General features: G+C 47.3%; 1 protein-coding gene across 1 annotated transcript in view; it reads right to left on the bottom strand.

The window, feature by feature from the left end:
* The window catches only part of NWD1 (NACHT and WD repeat domain containing 1), a 125,935-nt gene that overhangs the window by 33,468 nt on the left and 74,124 nt on the right, over positions 1–18,343 (bottom strand). The window contains exon 12 of the mRNA XM_075280473.1: positions 17,253–17,450. Within this exon, the coding sequence (XP_075136574.1) occupies positions 17,253–17,450 (198 nt within the window). The remainder of the gene's footprint in view (positions 1–17,252; positions 17,451–18,343) is intronic.

The raw sequence follows: 18,343 nt of genomic DNA, 5'->3' as shown, positions 1-18,343 counted from the left end.
AGGGAGCCTCTAATTAGCCCAGTTTGGACCAATTAATTGTGGAGGGAGCCTCTAACCAGCCCAGTTTGGACCAATTAATGGTGGAGGGAGCCTCTAACCACCCCAGTTTGGGCAAATTCATGGTGGAGGGAGCCTCTAACCAGCCCAGTTTGGACCAATTAATGGTGGAGGGAGCCTCTAAACAGCCAAGTTTTGGGAAATTCATGGTGGAGGGAGCCTCTAACCAGCCCAGTTTGGGCAAATTCATGGTGGAGGGAGCCTCTAACCAGCCCAGTTTGGACCAATTAATGGTGGAGGGAGCCTCTAACCAGCCCAGTTTGGACCAATTAATGGTGGAGGGAGCCTCTAAACAGCCAAGTTTTGGGAAATTCATGGTGGAGGGAGCCTCTAACCAGCCCAGTTTGGACCAATTCATGGTGGAGGGAGCCTCTAAACAGCCCAGTTTGGGCAAATTCATGGTGGAGGGAGCCTCTAAAAAACCCAGTTTGGACCAATTCATGGTGGAGGGAGCCTCTAATTAGCCCAGTTTGGACCAATTAATTGTGGAGGGAGCCTCTAACCAGCCCAGTTTGGACCAATTAATGGTGGAGGGAGCCTCTAACCACCCCAGTTTGGACCAATTCATGGTGGAGGGAGCCTCTAACCAGCCCAGTTTGGACCAATTAATGGTGGAGGGAGCCTCTAAACAGCCAAGTTTTGGGAAATTCATGGTGGAGGGAGCCTCTAACCAGCCCAGTTTGGACCAATTCATGGTGGAGGGAGCCTCTAAACAGCCCAGTTTGGGCAAATTCATGGTGGAGGGAGCCTCTAACCAGCCCAGTTTGGACCAATTAATGGTGGAGGGAGCCTCTAAACAGCCAAGTTTTGGGAAATTCATGGTGGAGGGAGCCTCTAACCAGCCCAGTTTGGACCAATTCATGGTGGAGGGAGCCTCTAAACAGCCAAGTTTTGGGAAATTCATGGTGGAGGGAGCCTCTAAAAAACCCAGTTTGGACCAATTCATGGTGGAGGGAGCCTCTAATTAGCCCAGTTTGGACCAATTAATTGTGGAGGGAGCCTCTAACCAGCCCAGTTTGGACCAATTAATGGTGGAGGGAGCCTCTAACCACCCCAGTTTGGGCAAATTCATGGTGGAGGGAGCCTCTAACCAGCCCAGTTTGGACCAATTAATGGTGGAGGGAGCCTCTAAACAGCCAAGTTTTGGGAAATTCATGGTGGAGGGAGCCTCTAACCAGCCCAGTTTGGACCAATTCATGGTGGAGGGAGCCTCTAAACAGCCCAGTTTGGGCAAATTCATGGTGGAGGGAGCCTCTAAACAGCCCAGTTTGGGCAAATTCATGGTGGAGGGAGCCTCTAACCAGCCCAGTTTGGACCAATTAATGGTGGAGGGAGCCTCTAAACAGCCAAGTTTTGGGAAATTCATGGTGGAGGGAGCCTCTAACCAGCCCAGTTTGGACCAATTAATGGTGGAGGGAGCCTCTAACCAGCCCAGTTTGGACCAATTAATGGTGGAGGGAGCCTCTAACCAGCCCAGTTTGGACCAATTAATGGTGGAGGGAGCCTCTAACCACCCCAGTTTGGACCAATTCATGGTGGAGGGAGCCTCTAACCAGCCCAGTTTGGACCAATTAATGGTGGAGGGAGCCTCTAAACAGCCAAGTTTTGGGAAATTCATGGTGGAGGGAGCCTCTAACCAGCCCAGTTTGGACCAATTCATGGTGGAGGGAGCCTCTAAACAGCCCAGTTTGGGCAAATTCATGGTGGAGGGAGCCTCTAACCAGCCCAGTTTGGACCAATTAATGGTGGAGGGAGCCTCTAAACAGCCAAGTTTTGGGAAATTCATGGTGGAGGGAGCCTCTAACCAGCCCAGTTTGGACCAATTCATGGTGGAGGGAGCCTCTAAACAGCCAAGTTTTGGGAAATTCATGGTGGAGGGAGCCTCTAAAAAACCCAGTTTGGACCAATTCATGGTGGAGGGAGCCTCTAATTAGCCCAGTTTGGACCAATTAATTGTGGAGGGAGCCTCTAACCAGCCCAGTTTGGACCAATTAATGGTGGAGGGAGCCTCTAACCACCCCAGTTTGGGCAAATTCATGGTGGAGGGAGCCTCTAACCAGCCCAGTTTGGACCAATTAATGGTGGAGGGAGCCTCTAAACAGCCAAGTTTTGGGAAATTCATGGTGGAGGGAGCCTCTAACCAGCCCAGTTTGGACCAATTCATGGTGGAGGGAGCCTCTAAACAGCCCAGTTTGGGCAAATTCATGGTGGAGGGAGCCTCTAAACAGCCCAGTTTGGGCAAATTCATGGTGGAGGGAGCCTCTAACCAGCCCAGTTTGGACCAATTAATGGTGGAGGGAGCCTCTAAACAGCCAAGTTTTGGGAAATTCATGGTGGAGGGAGCCTCTAACCAGCCCAGTTTGGACCAATTAATGGTGGAGGGAGCCTCTAACCAGCCCAGTTTGGACCAATTAATGGTGGAGGGAGCCTCTAACCAGCCCAGTTTGGACCAATTAATGGTGGAGGGAGCCTCTAAACAGCCAAGTTTTGGGAAATTCATGGTGGAGGGAGCCTCTAACCAGCCCAGTTTGGACCAATTCATGGTGGAGGGAGCCTCTAAACAGCCAAGTTTTGGGAAATTCATGGTGGAGGGAGCCTCTAAAAAACCCAGTTTGGACCAATTCATGGTGGAGGGAGCCTCTAATTAGCCCAGTTTGGACCAATTAATTGTGGAGGGAGCCTCTAACCAGCCCAGTTTGGACCAATTAATGGTGGAGGGAGCCTCTAACCACCCCAGTTTGGGCAAATTCATGGTGGAGGGAGCCTCTAACCAGCCCAGTTTGGACCAATTAATGGTGGAGGGAGCCTCTAAACAGCCAAGTTTTGGGAAATTCATGGTGGAGGGAGCCTCTAACCAGCCCAGTTTGGACCAATTCATGGTGGAGGGAGCCTCTAAACAGCCCAGTTTGGGCAAATTCATGGTGGAGGGAGCCTCTAACCAGCAGAGTTGGGGGAAATCAGGGTGGAGGGAGCCTAGTATTAGCAGAATTGTGCAACGCTTATGGTGGATGAGTATGAGGATGCGGAGGAATTGGAGAGGTTGAGTACAGACATGGAGTTTCATGTTGGGGTGCTTTACACAGGTGGGCACAAAAATGACGGCTCTACCCAGTGGTGGTTCATTTTTATCAAAGTGAGCCGGTCGGCACTCTCAGCTGACAGACGGGTGCGCTTGTCAGTGATGATGCCACCGGCTGCACTGAACACCCTCTCAGATAGGACGCTGGCGGCAGGACAGGACAGCACCTCCAAGGCATATAGGGCAAGTTCAAGCCACAGGTCCAACTTCGACACCCAATACGTGTAGGGCGCAGAGGGGTCGGAGAGGACAGGGCTGTGGTCGGAAAGGTATTCCCGCAACATGCGCCTATACTTCTCACGCCTGGTGACACTAGGACCCTCCGTGGCGGCACTTTGGCGAGGGGGTGCCATCAAGGTGTCCCAGACCTTAGACAGTGTGCCCCTCGTTTGTGTGGACCGGTGAGAACTTGGTTGCCTACTGGAGGAACTGCCCTCCCTGCCGCCAACGTCACATGCTGGAAACATCTCCATCATATTCTGCACCAATTGCCTGTGGCAAGCATTGATGCGATTGGCCCTCCCCTCTACCGGAATAAAAGACGAGATGTTGTTTTTATACCGGGGGTCAAGGATAGCAAAGATCCAGTACTGGTTGTCCTCCATGATTTTGACAATACGCTTGTCGGTTGTAAAGCACCCCAACATGAACTCAGCCATGTCTGCCACAGTGTTAGTTGGCATGACTCCTCTGGCCCCACCGGAAAGTTCAATCTCCATTTCCTCCTCATCCTCCATGTCTACCCATCCGCGCTGCAACAATGGGACGATTCGAAGTTGCCCGGAAGCCTCCTGTATCACCATCACATCATCGGACAACTCTTCTTCCTCCTCCTCCTCCTCCTCCTCCTCCATTAAACGCAGTGAAGCGGACAGATGTGTGGACCTACTCTCCAGCTGTGACGGATCGGATGCTATCCCTAACTCCTCTGTGTGATCTGAGTTATCCCTGATGTCAATCAGGGATTCTCTCAGAACACACAAGAGCGGGATTGTAAGGCTCACCATCGCATCCTCAGAGCTCACCCTCCTTGTGGACTCCTCAAAGACCCGTAGGATGTCACAAAGGTCTCTCATCCATGGCCACTCATGGATGTGAAACTGAGGCAGCTGACTTTGTGGCACCCTAGGGTTTTGTAGCTGGTATTCCATCAAAGGTCTCTGCTGCTCAACCACTCTATTCAACATCTGAAACGTTGAGTTCCAGCGTGTGGGGACGTTGCACAAAAGCCGGTGTTGTGGCACATGCAGGCGTTGCTGGAGAGATTTTAAGCTAGCAGCGGCTACTGTCGACTTGCGAAAGTGGGCGCACATGCGCCGCACTTTCACCAGTAGCTCTGGAACATTGGGGTAGCTCTTTAGGAAACGTTGCACCACTAGGTTGAAGACGTGGGCCAGGCATGGAACATGTTGGAGTCCGGCAAGCTCCAGAGCTGCTACCAGGTTCCGGCCGTTATCACAAACGACCATGCCTGGGCCCAGGTGCAGCGGCTCAAACCATATTGCCGTCTCATCGAGGAGGGCATCCCTCACCTCGGAGGCAGTGTGCTGTCTGTCCCCCAAGCTGATCAGCTTCAGCACAGCCTGCTGACGTCTACCAACGCCAGTGCTGCAACGTTTCCAACTCGTAGCTGGGGTCAATCTAACAGCGGAGGAGGAGGCGGTGGCGGAGGAGGAGGCGGTGGCGGAGGAGGAGGCGGTAGAGGAGGAGGAGGAGGGGGGTGTTCTTCTCGTGTCCCTGCCAGGAATGTTAGGCGGGGAGACGAGGTACACCGGGCCAGTTTGGGAAGCAGTCCCAGCCTCAACTACATTCACCCAGTGTGCCGTCAGTGAAATGTAGCGTCCCTGTCCGCATGCACTTGTCCACGCGTCGGTGGTCAAGTGGACCTTTGTGCAAAGCGCGGAACTAAGGGCCCGCCTGATGTTGAGTGACACGTGCTGGTGCAAGGCGGGGACGGCACACCGGGAGAAGTAGTGACGGCTAGGGACGGCATAGCGAGGTGCCGCAGTTGCCATCAGGTCCAGGAAGGCGGGAGTTTCAACAAGCCGGAACGCCAACATCTCCTGGGCCAGCAGTTTAGCGATGTTGGCGTTCAAGGCTTGCGCGTGTGGGTGGTTAGCAGTGTATTTCTGCCGCCGCTCCAATGTCTGAGAGATGGTGGGTTGTTGTAAAGAAACGCCTGATGGTGCCTTTGATGGTGCAGGAGAAGGAGATAAGACAGGACCAGGGGAGGATGAGGTAGAAGTCAACAAAGTGGCGGAGGCAGATGAAGTGGTGTCCTGGCTCGTCCTCTGGAGTGCATCGCCAGCACAGTCAGCAGTGGCAGTGGCAGAGGCAGAGGCAGAGGCAGTGGCAGTGGCGTGAACGGCAGTCGGCCTTTGTCCTGCCGTTGCTGCCTGCCACTGATTCCAGTGCTTGGATTCCAAATGACGGCGCATTGAAGTGGTGGACAGGTTGCTCTTCTCAGAGCCCCTAATCAATTTCGAGAGGCAAATTGTGCAGACAACACTATATCTGTCCTCGGCGCATTCCTTGAAAAAACTCCACACCTTCGAGAAACGTGCCCTCGAGGTGGGAGTTTTTCGGGGCTGGGTACGAACTGGAACATCTTGGGAGATTCCGGGTGTGGCCTGGCTTCGCCTAAGCTGCTGACCTCTGCCTCTGCCTCTAGCTACCCTTTTTGGTGCTGCACCTGCCTCAACATCCACACTACTTTCCCCGCTTGACATCCCCCCTGTCCAGGTCGGGTCAGTGTCCTCATCATCCACCACTTCCTCTTCCAACTCCTGTCTCATCTCCTCCTCCCGCACAATGCGCCGGTCAACTGGATGCCCTGACGGCAACTGCGTCACATCATCGTCGATGAGGGTGGGTTGCTGGTCATCCACCACCAAATCGAACGGAGATGGAGGAGACTCTAGTGTTTGAGCATCTGGATACAGATGCTCCTCTGTTAGGTTCGTGGAATCGTGACGTGGAGAGGCAGGTTGAGGGACAATGAAAGGAGCGGAGAACAGCTCTGGGGAGCAGGGACAGTTTGGGTTATTGTTCTGTAAAGCTTCGGAATTTTGGGAGGAAGGAAGACAAGACTGTTGGGTAATAGGAGGAGAGGAGGCAGAGTCTGACTGGCTGCTGGACAATGTGCTGTAAGCGTTCTCTGACAGCCATTGCAAGACCTGTTCCTGGTTCTCGGGCCTACTAAGGTTTGTACCCTGCAGTTTAGTTAATGTGGCAAGCAACCCTGGCACTGTGGAGTGGCGCAATGCTTGCTGCCCCACAGGAGTAGGCACGGGACGCCCTGTGGCTTCACTGCTACCTTGCTCCCCAGAACCATTCCCCCGACCTCGCCCACGGCCTCGTCCACGTCCCTTTCCGGGAGCCTTGCGCATTTTGAATTCCTAGTTAGAAATTGGCACTGTATACCAGTAGTAAAAATTGTGGGTGCACGTAACCCCAATATATTCTTTGAATTCCCAGTCAGAAACTGGCACTATATGGCAGTAGCAAGAAATGAGGGTATTTGTATTCCCAATATACTCTTTGAATTCCCAGTCAGACAATGGCACTGTATACCAGTAGTAAAAATTGTGGGTGCACGTAACCCCAATATATTCTTTGAATTACCAGTCAGAAACTGGCACTATATGGCAGTAGCAAGAAATGAGGGTATTTATAACCCCAATATATTCTTTGAATTCCCAGTCAGACAATGGCACTGTATACCAGTAGTAAAAATTGTGGGTGCACGTAACCCCAATATATTCTTTGAATTCCCAGTCAGAAACTGGCACTATATGGCAGTAGCAAGAAATGAGGGTATTTGTATTCCCAATATACTCTTTGAATTCCCAGTCAGACAATGGCACTGTATACCAGTAGTAAAAATTGTGGGTGCACGTAACCCCAATATATTCTTTGAATTCCCAGTCAGACACTGGCACTATATGGCAGTAGCAAGAAATGAGGGTATTTGTATTCCCAATATATTCTTTGAATTCCCAGTCAGACAATGGCACTGTATACCAGTAGTAAAAATTGTGGGTGCACGTAACCCCAATATATTCTTTGAATTACCAGTCAGAAACTGGCACTATATGGCAGTAGCAAGAAATGAGGGTATTTATAACCCCAATATATTCTTTGAATTCCCAGTCAGACAATGGCACTGTATACCAGTAGTAAAAATTGTGGGTGCACGTAACCCCAATATATTCTTTGAATTCCCAGTCAGAAACTGGCACTATATGGCAGTAGCAAGAAATGAGGGTATTTATAACCCCAATATATTCTTTGAATTCCCAGTCAGACAATGGCACTGTATACCAGTAGTAAAAATTGTGGGTGCACGTAACCCCAATATATTCTTTGAATTCCCAGTCAGAAACTGGCACTATATGGCAGTAGCAAGAAATGAGGGTATTTGTATTCCCAATATACTCTTTGAATTCCCAGTCAGACAATGGCACTGTATACCAGTAGTAAAAATTGTGGGTGCACGTAACCCCAATATATTCTTTGAATTCCCAGTCAGAAACTGGCACTATATGGCAGTAGCAAGAAATGAGGGTATTTGTATTCCCAATATACTCTTTGAATTCCCAGTCAGACAATGGCACTGTATACCAGTAGTAAAAATTGTGGGTGCACGTAACCCCAATATATTCTTTGAATTCCCAGTCAGACACTGGCACTATATGGCAGTAGCAAGAAATGAGGGTATTTGTATTCCCAATATACTCTTTGAATTCCCAGTCAGACAATGGCACTGTATACCAGTAGTAAAAATTGTGGGTGCACGTAACCCCAATATATTCTTTGAATTACCAGTCAGAAACTGGCACTATATGGCAGTAGCAAGAAATGAGGGTATTTGTATTCCCAATATATTCTTTGAATTCCCAGTCAGACAATGGCACTGTATACCAGTAGTAAAAATTGTGGGTGTATATAGCCCCAATTCTATTGCTAGGGGACTTGCAGGGTATTTCTGGGGTGAAGGTGGGGGGGCACACCGTTGGAACGGGTATCGGGGTATATATCGGGTATACGGGAATACACTGACAGTGTATTCCATTCAGGATCCTGGGAAAGCTGGGTTGCGGCGATTGAGCCCGTCAGTGCCACGTTACACTGACAAGCTTCTCCCTGGAATTTAGCTCTTACAAGAGCTGTTGGTTGTCTTCTCCTTCCTATCCTAGCCTGTCCCTGCCTACCCAGAATCTAAGCCCTAGCTAGCTGGACGGAAACCTCCGTCCTCGGTGAATTGCAAGCTCAGAATGACGCGAAGCTGGGCGTCGCTGTTCTTTTAAATTAGAGGTCACATGTTTTCGGCAGCCAATGGGTTTTGCCTACTTTTTTCAACGTCACCGGTGTCGTAGTTCCTGTCCCACCTACCCAGCGCTGTTATTGGAGCAAAAAAGGCGCCAGGGAAGGTGGGAGGGGAATCGAGTAATGGCGCACTTTACCACGCGGTGTTCGATTCGATTCGAACATGCCGAACAGCCTAATATCCGATCGAACATGAGTTCGATAGAACACTGTTCGCTCATCTCTAGTAATAACATATCAGGAGCCATGCTGCTCACCCGCCATACGATGTGCAACAGACACAGGCGGGGACAACGGAGTGCTGGGGACAAAAGCTCAATGAAAAACACTGTGGAAAAAATATATTGAGATTCACTGCAATTTTTTTCCCACAATATTTTTTTAGTTGCATCTTGCTGTTGCGCCTAATCCTTAAAGAAGACCTTTCACCATCTGGGGCACATGAGGTTTAATACACTGCTAGAAAGCCAACAGTGCGCTGAATTCAGTGTACTATTGGCTTTCACGTTCTGTGCCGGTACCGTAGATCTTCATCGTCAGAAGGGCGTTATGACAGTCAGTCAGGAACGCCCTTCATCACGGTAGTGTCTATAGCGCTGTACTATGAGAGGGGTCACTGCTTACCAGGCAGCGATGACGCTGAGCGCACAGTACAGTGCTATAGGCGCTGCTGTGAGGAAGGGCGTTCCGGACTGGCTGTCAGAAACGCCCTTCTGACACTGAATAGCTACGATACCGGCACCGATAGCTCTTCACCGGGGGCACAGAACGGGAAAGCCGAAAGTGCGCTGAATTCATCGCACTGTCAGCTCTCTAGCAGTGTATTAAACTGCATGTGTCCCAGGAGGTGAAAGGTCCTCTTTAACATCTCAATATACTGTACACCACACTATAAGGACAAGGCCTAACACAGCGTCCCGCAACAAAAAAGCACTGCAGGAAAACCCCCGGCGCCGACACATCAGTTTTTCCTGCAGCGCTTTTTGCAGAAACTCCACAGAGGTTTCCTCCGAGGACTTTCTGCTTCCATTATACCTATAGGGACACTGTCAGTGTTTCTGTAGGTATAAATGACATGCTGCAATTTCCAAAAACTGCAACAGTTACCTACACACTCATACATATACATATTAAAGGGGATGTCCAGGCTTAATTATTTTTATGGCGTATCCTCAGGGTAGGCCATAAATACCTGATCATTAGGGAGCTGATACACGGCCCCATCAGCTGTACGGAACCACTTCTGGCGCCCGTTTTGTACACAATACAGGACTGGAAGCAGAAAGTTTCATCCACTATATAGTTGCCTGGCAGATTCACTGCAGCTCAGCTCCCACTGACTTCAATAAGTGCCGAGATGCAGAGAAGGTGCCGGCTGATATACAGTGGACAGAGCTTTCTGCTTCTGGCCCCGTATTGTGTACAGGACTGGTACCAGAAGTGGCTCCATACAGCTGATCGGTCTGAGGGCTGGGTGTCAGCTCCTACAGATGAGGCATTTATAGCCTATGCTGACAATAAACCATAGAAAATTATGCCTGGACAACCCCTTTAATTTTCCCCCCGAATGCCCCACACTTTAAAGAGGTTGTCCATAATATATATTTTTTTTATTATAATTATTCCGGGGAGGTGAAAAACAAAGCACACAAAAAAAAACCCACACTCATGTGTTCCCAGTGCTCCGGTCCTGCAGTTCTGCTGGTAGTTACAGTCCTATGAAAAAGTTTGGGCACCCCTATTAATCTTAATCATTTTTTGTTCTAAATATTTTGGTGTTTGCAACAGCCATTTCAGTTTGATATATCTAATAACTGATGGACACAGTAATATTTCAGGATTGAAATGAGGTTTATTGTACTAACAGAAAATGTGCAATATGCATTAAACCAAAATTTGACCGGTGCAAAAGTATGGGCACCCTTATCATTTTATTGATTTGAATTCCCCTAACTACTTTTTACTGACTTACTGAAGCACAAAATTGGTTTTGTAACCTCAGTGAGCTTTGAACTTCATAGCCAGATGTATCCAATCATAAGAAAAGGTATTTAAGGTGGCCAATTGCAAGTTGATCTCCTATTTGAATCTCCTCTGAAGAGTGGCATCATGGGCTACTCAAAACAACTCTCAAATGATCTGAAAACAAAGATTGTTCAACATAGTTGTTCAGGGGAAGGATACAAAACGTTGTCTCAGAGATTTAACCTGTCAGTTTCCACTGTGAGGAACATAGTAAGGAAATGGAAGACCACAGGGACAGTTCTTGTTAAGCCCAGAAGTGGCAGGCCAAGAAAAATATCAGAAAGGCAGAGAAGAAGAATGGTGAGAACAGTCAAGGACAATCCACAGACCACCTCCAAAGAGCTGCAGCATCATCTTGCTGCAGATGGTGTCACTGTGCATCGGTCAACAATACAGCGCACTTTGCACAAATAGAAGCTGTATGGGAGAGTGATGAGAAAGAAGCCGTTTCTGCACGTACGCCACAAATAGAGTTGCCTGAGGTATGAAAAAGCACATTTGGACAAGGCAGCTTCATTTTGGAAACAAAAATTCAGTTGTTTGGTTATAAAAAAAGGCGTTATGCATGGCGTCCAAAAAGAAACAGCATTCCAAGAAAAACACATGCTACCCACTGTAAAATTTGGTGGAGGTTCCATCATGCTTTGGGGCTGTGTGGCCAATGCCGGCATCGGGAATCTTGTTAAAGTTGAGGGTCGCATGGATTCCACTCAGTATCAGCAGATTCTTGAGAATAATGTTCAAGAATCAGTGACGAAGTTGAAGTTACGCCGGGGATGGATATTTCAGCAAGACAATGATCCAAAACACCGCTCCAAATCCTCAGGCATTCATGCAGAGGAACAATTACAATGTTCTGGAATGGCCATCCCAGTCCCCAGACCTGAATATCATTGAACATCTGTGGGATGATTTGAAGCGGGCTGTCCATGCTCGGCGACCATCTAACTTAACTGAACTTGAATTGTTTGTCCAAAATACCTTTATCCAGGATCCAGGAACTGATTAAAAGCTACAGGAAGCGACTAGAGGCTGTTATCTTTGCAAAAGGAGGATGTACTAAATATTAATGTCACTTTTCTGTTGAGGTGCCCATACTTTTGCACCGGTCAAATTTTGGTTTAATGCATATTGCGCATTTTCTGTTAGTACAATAAACCTCATTTCAATCCTGAAATATTACTGTGTCCATCAGTTATTAGATATATCAAACTGAAATGGCTGTTGCAAATACCAAAATATTTAGAACTAAAAATGATTAAGATTAATAGGGGTGCCCAAACTTTTTCATAGGACTGTACATGCCGGACTGGACCGCACTGGGACACACTGGGAACAGGAGAGTATGCTTGTGTGCTTAAAAAAATTAGAAAGTGTTTTTAAGGGCTCCTTCACATCTGCGCCCCGGCTCTCCACTTTCAGGTTTCCGTTTCCTGCCCGAAACTGGGCAGGAGATGGAAACCTGCAGGCATTTTTCAAACCCGTTCAAATGAAGTGTGCGTCCGTGAGCGCCTGTGAGCGTTTTGTGCTCCCTGCGGCAAAACGTTTTTGTTTTTTTTAACCGGACACAGAGTCGGACATGCAAGACTTTGTGTCCGGTTTAAAACGGTTTTGCCGCAGAGAACATAAAACGCTCACTGGCGCTCACGGCCAGACTTTGTCCGACAGGTTTCCATCTTCTGCATGCAGAAGACGGAAACCTCAGAACAGAGACCAGACGCTGGTGTGAATCCAGCGTTAGCTGTGTTTTGCTCAGTAGGGCCTAATCCTTGAAGGGTTTGCCCAGGAATTACAGGTTTCTACAAGGAGGCCGGTGAAGGAAAAAAAATAAAACCCACACTCACCTGTCCCTGATTCTCCTACCCCTGTCCGCTCCAGCGGTGCCCCAGAGTTTTTTCAGTCCTCGCCACACGTAACTGATGAAGTCAATCATCTGCCTCAGCAGCCTAAGGAAAGAAACCGTGATATCACTCACATATGTCACCTGTGATGTCACGTGTCCTTTCCTTAGGACGCTGATTGGCCTCAGCAGTCACGTGTGGCGATGACATCTGCCAGAACAACGCTCCGGGAGCCACTGGACCAGACGGACGTGGGAGACACCGGAGACAGGTGAGTATGGGTTTTACTTTTTTTCTTATTTGTGATCTTTCCCTTGCAGAGAACTGTAATTCCTGGATAACCCCTGTAACATCTCAGTATACTGAACATCACACTATAAAATACAATTCTAGTATGCATAATGGTAGACATGTACAGAAGAAAACAGAAACACACTCATATGCTGGATATACTTAGGCCTGGTTCACATCTGCATTCGGTATTCCTTTTTGGGAAGTCCGCTTGGGGTTCCCCCAAACAGAAACCTATACGCATTAAAAAGCAGTGAGCAATGAAACCACTCGGACCCCATAGACTATAATGGGGTCCATGTGTTTTCCGTGCAGTGTCCGCATGAATCGTGTGGTGAGAAAAGTGCTGCAAGTACTCCTTTTCTCTCCACGTGATTCATGTGGACACCGCACAGAAAACACAAAGACCCCATTATAGTATATGGGGTCCGTGTGGTTTCATTGCTCACCGCTTTTTAATGCGTATAGGTTTCCGTTCGGGGGAAACCCAAGTGGACTTCCCAAAAAGGAATACTGAACGCAGGTGTGAACCAGGCCTAATACATATAACATATATTTACACACATACATTCATATACAATATACATACACATATACACACACACACCTATCTACAAGCATACAGGGCTCACACAGTATATCAGACACTTTACACAAATATACAAACATTAAATATACATATAAATATACATATTTTTACCCAAAAAATGTACTTACATTTGGCCTGGTGCACTGGATATGGAGGAGGCTCCTGTGCAGCTTTGTCTGTCTGGCCTGTGGTGAAAGCTCTGCTTCATTGCAGTAGCCGGCAGACTTCCCCCTGCACTCTCCGATCTGTGTGGGGGAGGGGCAGCACACGTCCTGCTACATGCCGGCATTGCACAGCGCAGGGAGGAGAAGCCCCGCGCCTGCTAATTCTCACACACTCGCAGGGAATGGTACAGGCAGGGGTGAACCTGCTCCTTTCGCCGCCCGAGCGAAGTACAGAAAGCCGCCCCCGCCGGAGGAGGGGGCGGGGCGGGGGCGTGGCTTAATGGAGGGGGCATGGCGACTCGAAGGGGGCGGGGCTTAGCGCCGTTCGCCGGCAGAGAGCAGGCCCGGAGACTGCCTGAGCGTGAGGGGAGGCTGCTGGAGCAGCGCTGCTCCAGTGGCCTCCCCAAACCACCGCTCGGTGCTAAGCCAGTCCAGGACAACTTGTCCTGGACTGGCTTAGGTTAGCAAAAATGCCGCCCTCCCTGAGGCCCTGGCATAATGCTGCCTGAAGCGCTCGCTTCAGGTCGCCTCATGGGAGGTGCGGCACTGGGTACAGGGGCCCATTTTGGGATGGTCAGGAGCCCGATCGGGCCCCTGAATATCCCGATCGGGCCACTGAAGTCCCTAAAAGTACATTTGGAAATGAAAACTAATAGTCAGCCTCGGGGGCCCACCGGGGGATCCCCCGGTTTACCGGTGGGCCAGTCCGACCCTGATCATGGGCCTCTTGGCTGCATCTCTGATCAGTCTTCTCCTTGCTTGAGATGAAAGTTTAGAGGGACGGCCAGGTCTTGGTAGATTTGCAGTGGTCTAATACTCCTTCCATTTCAATATGATTGCTTGCACAGTGCTCCTTGGGATGTTTTTGGGGGGACACCACGTGGAAAGCTGGGTTGAGCGTATATAGCTGGACTGAATTGCTCTGTATCCCTGTTATCTGTTTTGGGGAAACCCCGTGGAAAGCTGGGTTGAGCGTATATAGCTGGACTGAATTGCTCTGTATCCCTGTTAGGTGTTTGGGGGACACCCCGTGGAAAGCTGGGTTGAGCATATATAGCCGGACTGAATTGCTCTGTATCCCTGTTAATTTTTTTGGGGACACCCCGTGGAAAGCTGGGTTGAGCATATATAGCCGGACTTAATTGCTCTGTATCCCTGTTAGTTTTTTGAGGGTACACACAGTGGAAAGCTGGGTTGCGTGTATATAGCCAGACTGAATTGCTCTGTATCCCTGTTAGTTTTGGGGGGGACACCCCGTGGAAAGCTCGACTCCTCTCCCTGCAGTATAGCTCTGAAAAGAGCTGTTGTTTGTCTTCAGTTTTTCCCTGCCTAGCTGAAGCTAATCCCTATCTAGCCCTCAGCAGCACGACTGTCCCTACGTCTCCAAGCCACAAAATGAAACGAAGATGGCAGCCGCTATTCTTATAAATCCGAGGTCACATGTTTTCGGCAGCCAATGGTTTTTTTCAATTTTTTTCACTGCCTACGTTGTCGTAGTTCCTGTCCCACCTCCCCACCTTGCACAGTTATTGGTGCAAAAAACGCCCCAGGGAAGGTGGGAGGGGATATGAATTTTTACTGCATTTGCCGCGTGGTATTCGATTGGAATCGAATACTTTGAACGGCCTGATATTCGATCGAATACCAATTCGATCGAACGGCATTCGCTCATCCTATTAATATTATAAATGTGAAAGTTTGTGAGTTTGGATGTTTGTGGGTTTGTGTGTTTGGATGTTTGGATGTTTGGATGTTTGTTCCTCAATCACGCAAAACCCGATCGACCGATTTGGCTGAAATTTTCCACAAACATAGTTAATACACCCGATTGCGCAATAGGCTACTTTTCATCACAACAGCGCACATACGTTTGTGCCAGGACCCCTACAAAACCCAAACTCACACCACCATCTCTGCAATCTCACACACTTTGGACCATAGCAAGCCACAAAATTCATATTGCCCTCTACAGCCTCGCCCCTAACCCCACACAATCACATATACATATACTTTACCACTTTGCCCCTCACCTTACCGATACTCCAGGAGGCGCTCTTTAACGCTCCGGAGCAGCCATGTTTGCCGACCCCCACCGCTCTGACAATCCGCGACACCGCCCACCCATGTCAATACCCCTAGAAAGTCTTATAAATGCAAAAAAAAAGTTTAAAAAAAAAGTAAAAAACATATAAAAACAAATAAAAAGGATTACAAATTCAAATCCCCCCCTTTCCCTAGAACACATATAAAAGTAGTTAAAAACTGTGAAACACATACATGTTAGGTATCCCCACGTCCGAAATCGCCCGCTCTACAATGCTATACAAATATTTTTCCTGTTCGGTAAACGCCGTAGCGGGAAAAATGGTCAAAAGTGCCAAACCGCCATTTTTTCACTGTTTTGATTCTGATAAAAATTTGAATAAAAACTGATCAAAGCAATAACATTTCCCGAAAATGGTAGATCTACAAAGTACACCCGACCCCGCAAAAAAAGACGCCCTTTACATCCCCGTACACGGACGTATAAAAAAGTTACGGCTGTCGGAATATGAAGACTTTTCAAAAAAAAATGTTTTAACACAGTTTTGGATTTTTTTAAAGGGTCAAAATGTAAATAAAACCATATAAATTTGGTATCCCCGGAATCGTAACGAAACACAGAATACAGGGGACAGGTCATTTTGGTTGCACAGTGAACGCCATAAAACCAAAGCCCCTAAGAAAGTCGCAGAAATGCATTTTTTTGTCAAATCCACCCCATTCTGAATTTTTTCCTTGCTTCCCAGTACATTATATAGAATAATTAATGGTGGCATCATGAAGAAAAATTTGTCCCAAGAAAAATTAAGACCTCATATGACTCTGGGAGCGGAGAAATAAAAAAGTTATGGGGTTTAGAAGGAGGGGAGTCAAAAACGAAAAACCATAATCAAAAAATGCCATCGGCGGGAAAGGGTTAACTTCAAATACTTCTGTCCCAAAGTCACTATGTAAAGTTTCTCACTACACCGTATATATAGCGGCTCAAATACAAAGTAACTGCAACACAAAAGTCTCACGTATTCTCTGAATTACAGCAAAAACAAGACACAAAGTTACATTTCATATCCCATACCTTATACACAGTACGAAAACCTTACCCACGCCTGTATATACCCACTGCTACAATCACCGCAGACGAAGTCGCGGGTACCAGCTAGTCTCTAATAATAATCAATTAATGGTTATTTTTGGTTGATTTTTATGAGACAAAGATTTTGAGGAGTAAAGTTGGGATTGTAAATTTGGTGGTGTTAGCCAACAATTTTGATAAATTTGATTGAATCACAGATTCCCAATAAACTATTTTTGTTAGGAATTTTGGGAAAATTCATGAAATTGAAATGGGTAGTGGATAAGGTTAAAATAATAAGGATTTATTTAACAAAAAGTGGGGGTCTGTATTTTAAGATCTCTTAATCAAGTGGAATATCCATTTTTAGACTATGTATACTGCAGGATTGACATATGAGTGATTAGACCCCCTAGGGTTCATAGTTAAAGAATCTGAAAATCTTTATTAAAACCTAAAATATATAAAATTTCAACCTTTCACTATATCACATATACAAATAAACAAAAACAAAGACAATAGGTATCCAAAAATGCCAAAGATCTATACAGAGGTTGTCTTTTGGGAGCCTTCACACGGAGTAAACGCGTGTGTATTTTTGCAAAATACACGTGTAAAAATACGCCTGTAAAATATCATTGACGTCAATGGGAGTCTTATTTTTACACGTGTATTTTGCAAAAATACACGCGCGTTTACTCCGTTTGAAGGCTCCCAGTGAGGAAATACCTACAATACTTTTTTATCAATGCAATTCACATACCTTTTTTAAATCCCGTAAGGGTGGTCTGCAGAGGACCACCAGGTGGCTGGAAAAATCCACTCATAGGAACAAGGGTGGGATTTGGATACTGATCAAACCAGTTGAAGCATTGCTGGCAGATATCATCAATCAAGGATGGATATGATGATTTAAAGAAATGTAGTCTTGCCAATATCTCTGCATAAATGATGCATGGATCTATTTTGACATAACAAAGAAGTTAGATCATACAATGCATTTCATGGCTATGCTAAAAAAGAAAGAAAAAAGGAAAGAAAGAAACTACATAATTGTTACAATTCACCATGGGTGAAACAATAGAAGATACACATGTTACAACGTCAGCCACTGACCGCTATACCAGTACTAAATACTGTTACGTCATCCACTGACCGCTATATCAGGACGAAATACTGTCACGTCACCCACTGACAACTATACCAGTACTAAATACTGTCTCGTCAGCCACTGACCGCTATACCAGTACTAAATACTGTTACGTCATCCACTGACCGCTATATAAGGACGAAATACTGTCATGTCACCCACTGACAACTATACCAGGACTAAATACTGTCATGTCACCCGCTGACAACTCTACCAGGACTAAATACTATCACGTCACCTGCAGACCGCTATTTTCAGCACTGAAAAAAAAAGCCGCCCCTTGACTTCAATGGGTGCCGCTAGCTTTTTTTCGACTAGCAGAATTTTCCGCTAGCAGAAAATTCCGCTAGTGGAAAAAAAAGCTAGCGGAACCCATTGAATTCAATGGGAGGCGTTTTTTTCAACGTGAAAAATTCAGCGCCAAATAAAACGACATTTTCCTCCGTGTGAATGGAACCTAAGACCCACTCTTCTGACAGTGGAGAGATATTGCTGCCGAAACGAATGGCACCGATATCTCCAGCACAGGGGCACATATTATGAAAGCTGGCAGTGCAGTGAATTCAGTCTTTCTAGCGGTATATAATACCACTAGAGATGAGCGGTCGTTTTGAATAGCACGCTCCCATAGGAATGGATGCAGCCACGGCTGGCGTCCGGCCGCTTAACCCCTGCGCATCGGCCGCTTCCATTCATTCCTATGG

Source organism: Leptodactylus fuscus, chromosome 1 (assembly GCF_031893055.1).
Source record: "Leptodactylus fuscus isolate aLepFus1 chromosome 1, aLepFus1.hap2, whole genome shotgun sequence".
In the NCBI taxonomy this organism is placed as follows: Eukaryota; Metazoa; Chordata; class Amphibia; order Anura; family Leptodactylidae; genus Leptodactylus; species Leptodactylus fuscus.
Note: the sequence above shows the minus strand (reverse complement) of the source record. Positions and strands in the feature narration are given on the sequence as shown.